The sequence below is a fragment of the Emydura macquarii genome, unplaced genomic scaffold (assembly GCF_026122565.2).
Source record: "Emydura macquarii macquarii isolate MOO-44397 ecotype Brisbane River unplaced genomic scaffold, CSIRO-AGI_Emac_v2 contig_1477, whole genome shotgun sequence".
Taxonomy (NCBI): Eukaryota; Metazoa; Chordata; order Testudines; family Chelidae; genus Emydura; species Emydura macquarii.
In genome coordinates this window covers 8830008-8843512 of record NW_027131614.1, presented here as the reverse complement: position 1 = coordinate 8843512, position 13505 = coordinate 8830008, and the positions used below count along the sequence as shown (strand labels likewise).

General features: G+C 36.6%; 1 protein-coding gene across 1 annotated transcript in view; it reads right to left on the bottom strand.

The window, feature by feature from the left end:
* Positions 1–9400: 9400 nt before the first annotated feature.
* ELOC (elongin C) overlaps positions 9401–13505 on the bottom strand; it is a 29914-nt gene continuing 25809 nt past the window's right edge. The window contains exon 4 of the mRNA XM_067553606.1: positions 9401–10869. Coding sequence (XP_067409707.1) covers positions 10679–10869 — 191 coding nt within the window. The 3' untranslated portion in view covers positions 9401–10678. The remainder of the gene's footprint in view (positions 10870–13505) is intronic.

The window sequence follows — 13505 nt, the reverse complement described above, 5'->3', positions numbered from 1 at the left end:
CACTAATTTAGACAGTGAAAAATTCTTTCAGAATATGTTTCACAAATAGTTGGTTGAACAAATCTCAGTTTGCAGTTCACGCTAATGCTGAACGCTGGCATAAGGCCCTATCTATGGCTGTGTGAGGGGAAGGAGGGCTGGCTGCATGCCATAAGGGACTTCACACCAAACCTGCATAGTCTGGTGCAGACAGCCACATCAGGGAGTAGGTCAAGGGAGGACAGTAGATCTTCATTTATGCCTGTACAGTGATGCTAGTACTCTGTATAAGTAGTGCAGAAGGGCAGCTGGAAGAGCAGCTATTATAGGAAAGTGGGGGGCACTAAGTGGCTGCTGAAAATAAACAAAATGGATGAAAATTCATTCTACCTGTATAAAACTTCAGTATAGGTCTGATGCTGCAAACCAATTTGCCATAGATTCCAACATTGCAGGATTAGGCTTTGAGAACCTAACTTCTCCAAATTTTATACAGATAGAATGAATTTTACACATGGGTTGGTTAATTTTATAAATATTTTGACATTGTTCCTGTCCCCTAATTAGATGTGTTACGTAACTTCCACCCTTGGGCAAGTCATGAATGTTGCACTTCAATATACAATTTAAAACTTAGTTTTCAGTAGATATTCAGGCATTCAATGTTAAAATTAACTTGTCTTGATCATTTGTGTAAAGCTTGAGGGGTTGAATGTTTACAGAAAGCAAACCCAAAAGGTTACAAATATATTCAAATGAAAGTTTGCCTTTAAATTAAAATGGCTGTTTGCTTACATTTTCCATTATGCATTCAGCTGTAGGCACAGATTTAACATAGTTATTCTCATGAGCATATTGTGTGTTTTGACTGTTTGCAATATGTGGTGATGTGCATAAGCAATCAAGGATGGTTAAAAATAAAATATGAAACAAGTTTGAGCATTAATTTGATTTTAGTGAATATTAAAAATGTATAGTAGAATTTGACAGGAAATGCACTGAATCACAAGCATCTTTGTTGGGATGGATCCAGACCAGTTTTATTCCAATACTTTCCATCCCCCATTATTATCTATAAAGTAATTTTGACAGAGAATTAACCTTTTATTTAATTACTAAATGTCTTGTACCATTTTGTATACTAAATTGCATCTAACTGCCGGATTCCTTGCAAATTCTGCACTGTGGTCGCATTGCACCTTGTTTTCTTTTGTCCTGCCTCCTCCATCTCCACTCTTATCTGCTCCTCCCACAAAAGTTACTTGTACATTCACATTAATTTCCCTTTGTTTGTCCAGTGGCTTAGCACCAGTAATCTGCAGTGCCAAAAGGCCATATCTCCCCCGTGAGGAGGACTGCATACCTCATGAAGGAATAGTATTTGTTTCCCACTCCACCAGTTCGGTAATTTAAAAAGGGTACTGACACCTGCAATGCATTAGGAATTTCTCAGGAACAGGATCCTTTGAAGAAAACATACCGGTACATAAAGCCACCCCCTGTACCTGCATCTCCCTAGCAAAAGAGGGAGAGAAGTGGAATCAAACCAGAAAAAGAGAGGCAAGAACCAAAAATAAAAAGGAAATGCATGGGAGATGAAAGACAGCTAAAAGTGAGAAATACTCTGAGTTTATGCTAGGGCTAGTGTGTCTTTAAAAGGCATATTGTTTTACTGCCTGTTGAAATCATGGATAAAATGCCTAGCATTACTGTAACCTCTGAACAAAGACAGGTAGGTAATCCCTTGTGCAATTTATGCCAAGCTTCTATGTTGGGATTTTAAAGAAGGGAATTAGGCAGCCAGGATAATAGTACTTCCTTACCTCAGAGGGGTGTTGTGAGGATAAAAGCAATTAAGGATTGTAAGCAGCTCAGATATTACAGGGACTATATAAATACCATAGATCGATATATAGTGAATGATGGAATAAATGAAATTCATCCTAGCATACTCAAGGAGATGACTGAGGAGACAATAGCCATTAAGCAATTATCTTCAAAAACTTAATGGAAAACAGAAGAGATTCCAGAGGACTGGAAGTGGGCAAATATAGTGATAATATATGAAAAGAGGAATAAGAAAAACCTGGGCAACTACAGACCAGTCATTTTAACTTCATTACCCAGAAACATTATGAAACAAATAACAATCACCTAGAAGATACACCTTTTACAAACACCTAGAACATAAGGTGATAAGTAACAGTCAACATGGCTTTGTCAAGAACAAATCATGCAAACCAACCTAATACCTTTCTTTGGATCACTTGATTACCTGTTCTGTTCAAATTCTGTCTGAAGCACCTAGCATTGGCCACTGTTGGAAGACAGGATACTGTACTAGATGGACCATTGGTCTGACCCAGTATGGCCATTCTTATGTTCTTTGACAAGGTAACAACCCTTATAGAGAGGGAGAAAGCAGCAGATGTAGTATATCTTGACTTCAGTAAGGCTTTTGATACCATCTCAGATGACCTCAAACAAACTGGGGAAATATAGCCTAGATCGAGCCATTATAAGGTAGGTGCATAACTGGTTGGAAAAGTGGTTGGAGAGTGGTTAACAGTCAAGGTGGAAGGGCATATCGACTGGGGTCCCACAAGTAGTGGCCCTGGGTCCAGTTCTATTCAATAGCTTCATAAATTATTTAGATAATGGCATAAGGAGTACACTTATAAAGTTTATGGACAATACCAAGATGGAAAGGGTGGCAAGTACTATGGAAGATGGGATTAAAATTCAAAATGATCAAAATGATCCAGAGAAACTAGAGAAATTGTCTGAACTAAGTAGGATGAAATTCAATAAAGACAAATACAAAGTACTCCACTTCAGAAGGAACAATCAATTGCACACATACAAAATGGGAAAGGACTGCCTAGGAAGGAGAAGGAAGCAGAAAGAACTCTGGGGATTATAATAGATCACAAACTAAATATGAGTGTAACATTGTTGCCAACCCCTCCCCGCAAAAAAAAACAAAAACAAAAAAAAACCCACGAGCATCATTCTGGGATGTATTAGTGGGAATGTTTTGAGCAAGTCACAAGAAGTAATTCTTCCACAAGAAGTAATTCTACTTTGCACTGATTAGGCCTCAACTGGAGTATTGTATCCAGTTCTGAGCACCACATTTCAGGAAAGATATGGACAAATTGGAGAAAGTCCAGAGGAGAGCAACAAAATGATGAAAGGTCTAGAAAACATGCCAAATTGGTGCAAGGGAGGTTCATGTTGGACACTAGGAAAAACTTCCTATCAGGGTAATTAATTATCAGAATAAATTGACTAGGGAAGTGGTGGAATCTCTGTCATTGGAGGTTTTTAAGAATAGGTTAAACACACACCTGTCAGGAATGGTTTAGTTATTACATAGTCCCACCTTGAGTGCAGGGGACTGGACTAGATGACCTATTGAGGTCCTTTCCAGTCCTACACTTCTAGGATGAATACATCTCACTGAAAATGAATGTGAGTTGGGTACCTAATTCTCATTTTTGCCTTTGAAAATCTTCTCCTTAGTGATTTGGGGGGGAGGGGAGGAAAGACGGGGCGGGGAAGGTGTTACTGATCAGTATGTTTAAGAAGCAATTATATATGTAATCATTCCAAATCCATAGTTTTCAGATTTGACACAAACATTCAGTTGGGTTCAGAGCCTGCATAGACAACCATGTTAATTACTGTGTATGTTGAACACAAGGGTTCAGAAGTTAGTCAGTTAATAAATAGCTTTATGATACGCTATAGGAAGTACAGCCAATACTTAAATATTTTTACGAACTAAAAACCTTCCAGATAAATCCAAAGTATGTTTGAATGGCTTGTTAACTACTTAATTGCACACAGTACACAGAAGTGATTCCAACCTTGTAACTGATAGAAAAAGAGGAACTGATAAGAGATTAAAGATTTATACAGCAGTTTTATCTAGCTAGTGCAGAAGATTGAGTCATCTGTTCTTCACCAGTCTGTGTAATGGACTAAATGTTTATGAAACTTCAAAGATGGTGGAGACCTTACATAAATACCAGAAAGGATAAATGAACTTTGCAAAAAGGAGATGCTACCAATTATCAGAAGGAACACAGAATTGTGCAGTGTTAGCCAAGGAGATTATACCACTCTGAACAGAAGTATCCCAATTAAATCTTTACAAAGACAACAGGACTATGTATGGCAAAACAAGAGATCCTTGAAAGGGATGTTCTGAGCAAGTGTTTATTGATAGCATAAAATGTTAAAATTCCAAAAGCAAAAGCAGGATGTCCCAAGATATTTGCATGTGGAGATAAATGGAGTTTGGGGTATAAGAGCAAACCCTCACAATAAGTGTGCAGGTACAAATATGAAACCACAAAACTGATGCCTTTTTCTCTCATTGACTATGAAAAGAAAATGCTCGTAGCACAACTAGTATTTTAACTGGACACTGATTTAAATTAAGTAAGATCTGGGTTTGGATTGAACACATCAGCGTTTCAAAAAGTGAAGCAATCAGATAGCTCATCTGAAGAAAAAAATTCAATGCTTTCAACAAATAGCTTCCCACAAGCCAAACCATCATCTGAACAAGAGACATGACCATGTATTTTTCTATAGTAGAAGAGTTGCAGTTGTTTAATTAAAAAATAGAAATTTTAAAAATAAACTGGTGCAAACCCCTAATGTACATGCACTTACACCAATGTAACCTTTGCTTAATTCATCACAACTTGCATCAGTAAATTATAGAATGAACCTAATCTGATTTACGCAAAAGTTACATTGCTGTAAGTGTATATATATTAGGGGCTGGAACCAGTTTAGCTACATGTTTTAAATAGTGCTAATTAAACTAATGCAACTTTTCTAATGCAGATGATGCCACATCCAACACCTTCCCATTGCTGACTTACTAGTGAGAGCTAAAATTGATCACAGACAATAAAAAACTAGCAAGGTGCTGCTTAAGTTCCTTAAGAGCCACAGAAATGCTAGAACAAGACTACAGCAATAATACTACCTTGAACTGAAGTTTTTACATATATTGAGATACCATCCATTGTGAACAATGAGATCTACAGTGCAAATTATCTACACACCAGTTTCACTTGATAAGTAACTTTTAGATACACACATCATTTTACCTAAGTCATTACTTGTTTATTCTAAGATAAATACTTCTCAGAGGATACATACTAAGATTACAAAAAACTTGAAAGGGATTTAGAGGTTAGTGAAATATTCACCTGCTATCTAAAAGTTTCACACAGCTCTCTAGAAATAATTCTGACTCAAATGATGGAGTGCAATGACTGGAAAAATCTGTTACAGTAGTTCAGCGTAGCAGTACTTCTACAGGAAATGTGTGTTTATATGCAGTGAGAAGATAGCTGAAAGAAAGCAGATGTTAGAAATTCTTCAGATAAAACTTGGTTCATGATATCACACCAATTGAGAGCTTTACAGAGTTCAGGCAGAGATACTTAATGAGTTTTAGCTAAATAATTCAGTCTTGTTTTAGCATTTGGTTAGAATAAGAGTTTAGAACAAATTAAGATTAGGGTTACATATCGTGATTTTCAAGAGAAGATAGTAGTTAGGGTTCAATTGTTAAATTAATATGAGAAGTTGGTGATTTTTCTAGTGTGAAAGGAAAAGGCTGGACTATGGATTATCATTTGAGAATACAATTTTAAATTTGAATGGACATTTCAGTAATTAAGTAATTATTTAAATTCCAAACTATAGAATAACTGCTGTTGGAACTGCCACTAAGTCTCAGAATTTTAGGTTGATATAATGCCTAACTGGCAAATTAATAAAAACCTGAATTGGGCATCTATAGTTCTATATTGGCGCCAAAAAAAAATCAACTCTCAGAATAGTATTGAATTAGAATAACTACCTCTGTGCAGTGAGATTTTGATTGGTTACTTAAGATACTAAAATCGTTCATTTAAACTTTGTAAACACTATCAATAAAGTGTAATTACCAAAAACAAAATATGGTATCGTTATATTTGTATTAAATGTACGAATTTCTAAGAATTCTCAAGTTTGTACTTTAAGCAAACCAAAATTCAACAAATTCATTAATGGGTAAGTCATTTTAATTAATTTCCCAATGCTACTCTCCAATACACTTATTACCCTACATACCTTATTTCATAGCTCTCTGAATGCCATTTCCAATACACAAGTTCAATAATATTGAAAAACTTGAAATATTCCAATCTCACTAGAAAATTGTGATTTTACATCATTTGGCTCTTCCAGCATCAAGCTGTATTCTGTCCACATATAGACTTAATCTCATTAGCAATGATAAATGACTATAATGAACTAACAACTGCATCCAACTTTTTTTTTTTTTTTATCCCAACCTAATCTTTTTCACCTGTAAGGCAGACTGCACATCCCAGTCTGTGTTTGTGGAAGTGAAGTACTCAAAAACTTTTGGTTCATGGCACACAATTAGACTAATTAAAATAGTATGGTTTAAAAGGTTTTTATTGAATAGATAAAAAGTAACCTTTGTATTGTGTTTTCCTTGTGGCTGTTCTAGTTAGGTTACTCACATTATGACTTACTCTTGAGAGAAGCTAAGTCAGAAAAGCTACTATTTAATCTTCTTGGATGTATATCTTTAAACCAGGTGCAACATATTCAGTTCACAGTATTACTATTTTCTTATAAGATTGCCACCATGTAAGCTACTTTTAAAAATAAATCAATTTTAACAGAGTTGATATGTTTGTGACAAAAGCATTCTTCAAAGCTGAACTGCTTTTTCCATGGGAAAAAGCAACCAAATGACATTTTACTGTTTGTTAACTGCAAAGTTTTGGTCCTTTTATCTTAAAAGAACATAGTCAAGTAGTTTAAAGCCCAAACTGATTCACTTTAAGACTGAAATATTACTACTAGCATATTTCTCCCATTCAGTTGTCGGGATTAAGTAACACCCCTCCCATTACCCCCTGTATAGCAGAAACCATTGTTTTTGTACAAAAATATTGTACTTCTGCTCACTCTGCAGTTGCTGTTGAACTGTTCTAAGAACTATTGACATCAGATACTGGGAAACAAAAGCAAAACATCCATATGTTGGGACATAAAATGCCAAGTGAAAATTAGAAGCAAGTCTGCCTTACTCCCATTAGAAGAAAGGTGTGGAGAACATTTACTATACAAGCAGAAGAATCTATTCAAGTATTGGGAAGGAAACCATTTTTTCCAAGCTTAATGGATATTACAAACAATGAAGAAATAAAGAGCAGGCAGTACCCCTTTACAAGTGTGCAAGACGAAACATATTATACAAACACCAGCTGAAAAAGTGAAGTACTCATTTTTCACACATCCTGAGACCATTAGGCAATAAAAATCACTTTAAACTATGGCTGTATTTGCATAAACATTTATGCAGCTCAAAATGGTGGCTTAGTGAAACCTTGTGGCATGTGTCCTCGTATCTGGAGATTTAAAAAAAAAAAAATTCAGCCTGTTAAATGAAATTCTGATGGTTCTAAAGTGCAAAGCTCCTTCTGTTGCAGGCCATTTTATGTGGAAGATGATCAGTTGTGGACAAATTATTCCATCATAATTTACCTAGAAATCTATTGTCCTACAATCAAACTGGAAATATACAGAACTAAAGAAGATTTCTTCCCCAGCTATATCTAACTGATAACTAGACTTGGGCAAACATTTATATGCGTCTAGTTATGGCAAAGTTAGAGCATACCTTAAAAAGTTCAGTTTGGCACCAAGCAGTCTAAATACTTGTTTAGCATATGGGGAAAAAAAAAGTGAGCTGAATTTAAAAAGACTCTTGCTAATTTTTTCAATACTTTCCACTTCCAGTTAGATTAGAAATGTCACAAGGTCAGTCTTGCAGTAATTGGCTGCTTCTGTTGGAACGCTTAAACAAGGGGGAGGAAAGATCTGAACACCTAAAAATCTATAAATGATTTTGTTGCAAGGTTTTGGATGAGTTATTTTATCCAAACTGTATCCAAATTTTGCTCATCTGTAACCCAAATATAAATTGTATGTATTTACAATTTATTCATTGCACAGTTGTGAAAACCATGGGATTCCATGTATAAAAAAAATCTGCTTAAAGATTACCAGCCACATACCAATAAAAACTAAGTTTTAAAAATGTTCCATTATGAAATATATTTAGAACGCAGGGAGTAAGTGTTGTAGGTTTCCAGTTGTCTATCATCATACCCATGTCACTATCAAGTAAATTGCACTAGCTTCCATGCCCCTCCTTTTATTTGGAGATTAATTTTCTTAACTACAAGAACATTCTGAGCAGTGCATTCTAGAACACCACTGCATCTTCCAGGTGCTCAAAGCCACTCTAGCTTCAGCTTAATGTTTCATACCAACACACAAAGCACAAAATAATTACACACGAATACAATAGCTATTGCCTCTTACTACTGAATTACAGAATCAGAATGCAGGTTTACTGTAACAGGAAATTTTTGGAATGCATCAATTTTTTCCCCCATGAAGTCAAAGGCAGCTGAAGGTCAATTTGAGTTTACAGTCAAAATTTAAATTTTTAAAAATTTAAAACTGAAGTCACAAAAATAGAATTATCAAAAAAATATTGCTAGAGTACTTAAAAAAGATCCATAAAAATGAAGTAAGGGCACAGCTATTAAATACTGAATCAGATGTCATAAGTACCATAGAAAGTGTTTTTCTAGTGGCTTGAGTAAAAGCAGCATAATAGGCTTTTCTTTTTGAGTGCTTTTGAAAATGAGATACTAATATAGCACTGAGCAGAACCAGGAAGATAAAATACAAACTTCCACACCGCTTTCAATTTACTTCCAGCTTTAACATGCACAAACCACTCATTCAATCTAGTCATGAGAATCTCCAATTAATGTAAATTGTGTCAAAGTGTGTGATGTGAATAAATATAAGCAAATCTATCAACATGTTGACAAATGTCATCTTATCTATCAATTTATTTAAGTCCAGAGTAAAATAATTTCACTTGTGAATCAAGTCAGAATCTGAACCCAGTAACTCCTACGTATAGCAGACTACATAATCTAGAAGGCTATCAAATTTTAGTCTAGGTAAAGCCTTTAAAAAAAATCTAAACCTACTTATCAACATAGCTATGACAAAAATTTGTGATCCTTTAAAGTCACCATTAGTTGGTTAATAGATCAGTATGTTCTGCAAAGAGGTCTCACCATCTGTTTGGGGACTTTCCACAAGAGACTGAGCCACCTTTTGTTCAAAACCAAATGGAAGCAAAGAAACTGATAGAGCTGCTAGTTAAGTTGTCCTTGCATCATTTCCTCTCACTACCAGTTAGATTTATCATGGTCTTCCAAGGATTATTTTGGAAGTAGAATTTTCCAGGCTGCTACTTAAAGAAAGCAACTTATCACACTGTTTGTCATGTTTGGTTTATGGAATCTTGTTTTGTGACATGAGAGAATAATGAGTATGACAGGCAATTACCAGCAGAAATTAAACAAGGGAGAATTACACGTTCCACTCAAAAATGAGTTCATATTGTTGGCTTGCCAATCCTTTTTCCTTACAATCTTAGTGTAAATATTGGCAGTATTAAAGAAATCTATGAAAGGTTCTCAAACATCTGTTTAATACCCCTTTTACTTTAACAAAGAATAGAAGAACCTCCAATACTCAACTTTTCTTATGTAAATTATGGGGAGGCAGGGAAGAGGGGAAAAAATAGGGAAAAGAACTACCTATTTGGTAGCAATATTTAGGAAGTTTAACAGGCTTTGATCTAAGAGTAAATACAGAGTTTACATAAGTGATCGCAAACAGTGGAAAAGAGCCATTATAGGCTATTATAAATCTTTTATATTAGGTCAAGTGATAGTACATTATGAATAAACTTACATTTATATAGAACAGAAGAGAGTATACACACAAAAGTGCTAGTTAGCATTAGTTACTAACATCACTATTTAATTCTTACTATAAGCCACTATCAGAAGGGCTGCATTTTTATTAGACAAGTGACCTGAACATTTTAAATTGATGAAAGGGGTGAAGTAAATTATAAAACTGAAAAATAAATCAGGTATACTTTTCCATTTCTAAAAACACAGCTAAATTATTTTAATAAAAAAAGCATAAAAAATTCTAGACACAGTTTTCAGCCCAAAGTGAATGTTTATGCCAGTTTACAAACCCTTGAAAAAAAAGGGATGTATAATGCAAGTGCTGATATAACTTTAGTTATAACTATGCTAAAAGGACAACTGCCTGTAAGGTGATCAAGTTCAGAGGTTTAAAAATTGGAACAATAAGAGAACGTTTGAAACATTAAACACCTACACATTTAGCTAATATTAGCTTTTATGTAGCATTGGCCTAAACTTCAGTATTTTAAATGATCTTGCATTAAAAGATAAAGTTCTACAACCCTTGAAGGATAAGGCATAGCCATCTACTAATTGGCATATTTGTTTATTTGTCTGTTTGTGAAAAGGTCCTTATTTATGTAAGCAGCAAAACAAATTTAAATTTGAATGATTGCTATGCAAAAGATCTGAAGATAATTGCCTCTGCAGTGAACTTTACAGTTCTCAACCGCACACACGGAGCATGCTATATGAAAAAAGTTACTAACTAAACTACAGGTATTAAATACTGAAAAAAGTTTTACATTTTTATTATAATTTATTTTATTTTAACAATCTAAGAAGTTTGCAGCCATCAGCAGTTCCAGTGCAATTTCAGGTGCGATTGGGAATTCAGGAATCTCTGTGGAGCTGTTAGTGTAGCGAACCTTGTAGGTGAAATACATGCATACTTTGGATAGGACATGGGATGGAATCTCTCTAAAATTCACCTCGTTTGTTTCATTTTCAGCAAACTGACCTGTTTAAAAAAAAGAAAGAATCAGCATCAAAATTCCCTTGAAAATGAACACATTTGTACAGTATGGTACAAACTCATCTAGAATACTTCATGTTAGTGTAGTCTTTTGGTAGGAATTAGACATTTTCAGTGTACAAGCAGTACAACATAGTATGTCAAGACATGCCACAATCGCTGGAGCCAAGGACAAATTTCCATCACCTTTTGTTTAAAAATATTCTGTTAATTTTGGTTAATCTGACTGCCTACAAGCAATATGTGGAACAATCATGCAGCAAATAACAGTCTGATCCTGATTCCAGTCAGTCTGTGTGTTAGCAGTGCTCTATGAGAGTAGCCTATTTAGCCCTTTAAGACCCACACTCATGTGATATCTACAAGAAATAAGGTCAATCAATTATAGCCATGTAGCATGGCTGCTAGAGAGATTATTATTATTATTTTGTTTAAATAAACCTTTCAGCTGATTTGGAAACATCTAGTTGTACAACAGGGGAATGACATGACCCTATATCCCTTGCGCTTCCTTCCTCTGTACTGTTTGTCACTTGCTTGTTGGGTCTCGTCTTTAATTATATTGTACACTCATTAAGGTGAGAACCATGTCTATCCTCTGAGTGTCTGCACAGCACCTACCACAGTGGGGTTCCTGTTATTCCTGCAGAGCCAACACACCTTTTGTAACTGAAACAACTTCTATACCCATCTTGAGAATCAGTGTTGATTACTAATTTCCAGTCAGTTACATCTGAGCAAGACTACTGAAGACAATCCAACCCAAATTTCCAACATGGGAAGAAGTGGGAAGGCAATGCAGATTTTAACCTACTTTGTAAGGTCATGCATCTTAAATAGGGAACATCCACCTCAAAAGTATTGGTGAAACCAAGATACATTAAAATTTTTTCACTTTTCATAATCTCTTCTATTATGTTTGAAGAGGTTTTATTATGTGGATGGAAGAGCGGCTATTTATCTTCCTGTAACTGTGCCTCTTAGGGCACAAAAGTATGGAAAACCCATGGCATCCTGAAATGTATGAAGGTTCAACTGGCAAAAAGGTTAATTTTTTTTCCCCCGTGGTGACCAATATTCCCTGTAAACTGCATGCACACTTGGCTACACAGCAATCTTGTATATACCATGCAGGTGGTCTTTGTGCAGCCCCTGCATGGGCATGGTATGGTCTTTAAGAACTTACTTTGCTCCCCTCTCCCTCCTTGCCCCATGATAGGGTGGCTCTAGACCTGCCTCCGGCCTGCAAGGAGAGTGAGAAAGCAAAAGTGCTCCTGGCCTGAGGTGGCAGCATTATTCAGAGAGGTGGCGGCTTCAAGACACCCCTTCCACAGGAGCTCAGGTGAGTGACCTGCCTGGGCTCTTCAATGCAGGCCCTGGTCAGTGGAGGCTCCACAGTTGCAGGCTGATGGGATTAAAGTACCACCCTTGTCATGCGGCAGTTTGTTTTCACGGATGCAGTGGTGGCTGCTGCTTCTGTGGCAGGTGAGGGAGGTGCAGGTTAGCATTCCTTCTTAGGAGCACCTGGCCTATGTGAGTGGAGGGAAGAGGGAGAGGGAAAGAGTCTCATCCCTCCACCTCTGCACAGACTCTAGGCCAAGTTCCTCAGGCTGATGGTGCAGAATGATTTGCTTCCCCCTGGGACTCCACAAATGGCAGGGGCAAGGACAGGGACTAATGAGTGATACTGACCAGGAGCCACCCTAGAGAAGACCCTTGTATGCACCTTTCACTCATATCTCCTGTACATTCCCACATCTGCACACCTCCCCACGCCCTGTACACTCCATTTCCCTATTACACACGCCATTCACCTCCCTTATCCCAGTGCACTTGCACACACATACACCCGCATCCCCATATACAAAAAGAAAGAAAAGAAGTTTGACCAAGGACAAAAAATGTAGAGCTTGGTGGATTTGTAGTCTGCTCAGTACCAAGAAAATGTAGAGGGAACACTGATAGTGACTTGTGGATTTGAATCCTGGGAAGCTAATACTGTTGACAAGAAAAAAATGGAAGCCCTTAAGATGTGGTGCTAGTGAAGACTCTTCAAATCACCTGGATGTAAAAAATGAGTGCTATATTATTAGAGAGAAGTGGACTAGGATTTCAGAAGTCCACAGGTGCAAATTTATGTACTTTGGTCACCTCAAGATAAAGAAAAATAATCTTGATAGGGCATGGAATTACAGGAAGAACAGCAAGACGATGGGCAGATGGTGTGTGGCAGATCAGCAGGAGGTCACCTGCTAATTGTGCAAAGTTAACAATGGATCAAGAAGGAGGACATGAATAAATGGACTTGACTTACTCTCACAGAAGCATGGCCTCCTCTTGACAAAGGATTTTTTATCTCGTCCTACCTGTCTTATGTAAATGCTGTCACGTTGCCTGTTAGGACTTGAGCTACTGTGCCCTGCAGTAGAGGCAATATCTATCTGCATGCCAGACATATCGCCCCGTGCTCCAATATGTTTTTATACACAGCTGCAGGTCTGACCGGGACTATAGGCCATGTGTTTGACAATAGCTCAGATGGGCCACTCTTCCTTTCTTGGAGGCATCCTTTATCAGTGTTTTGATAGGTGATGGGATAGCAGAAGGCACTCATCTTACAT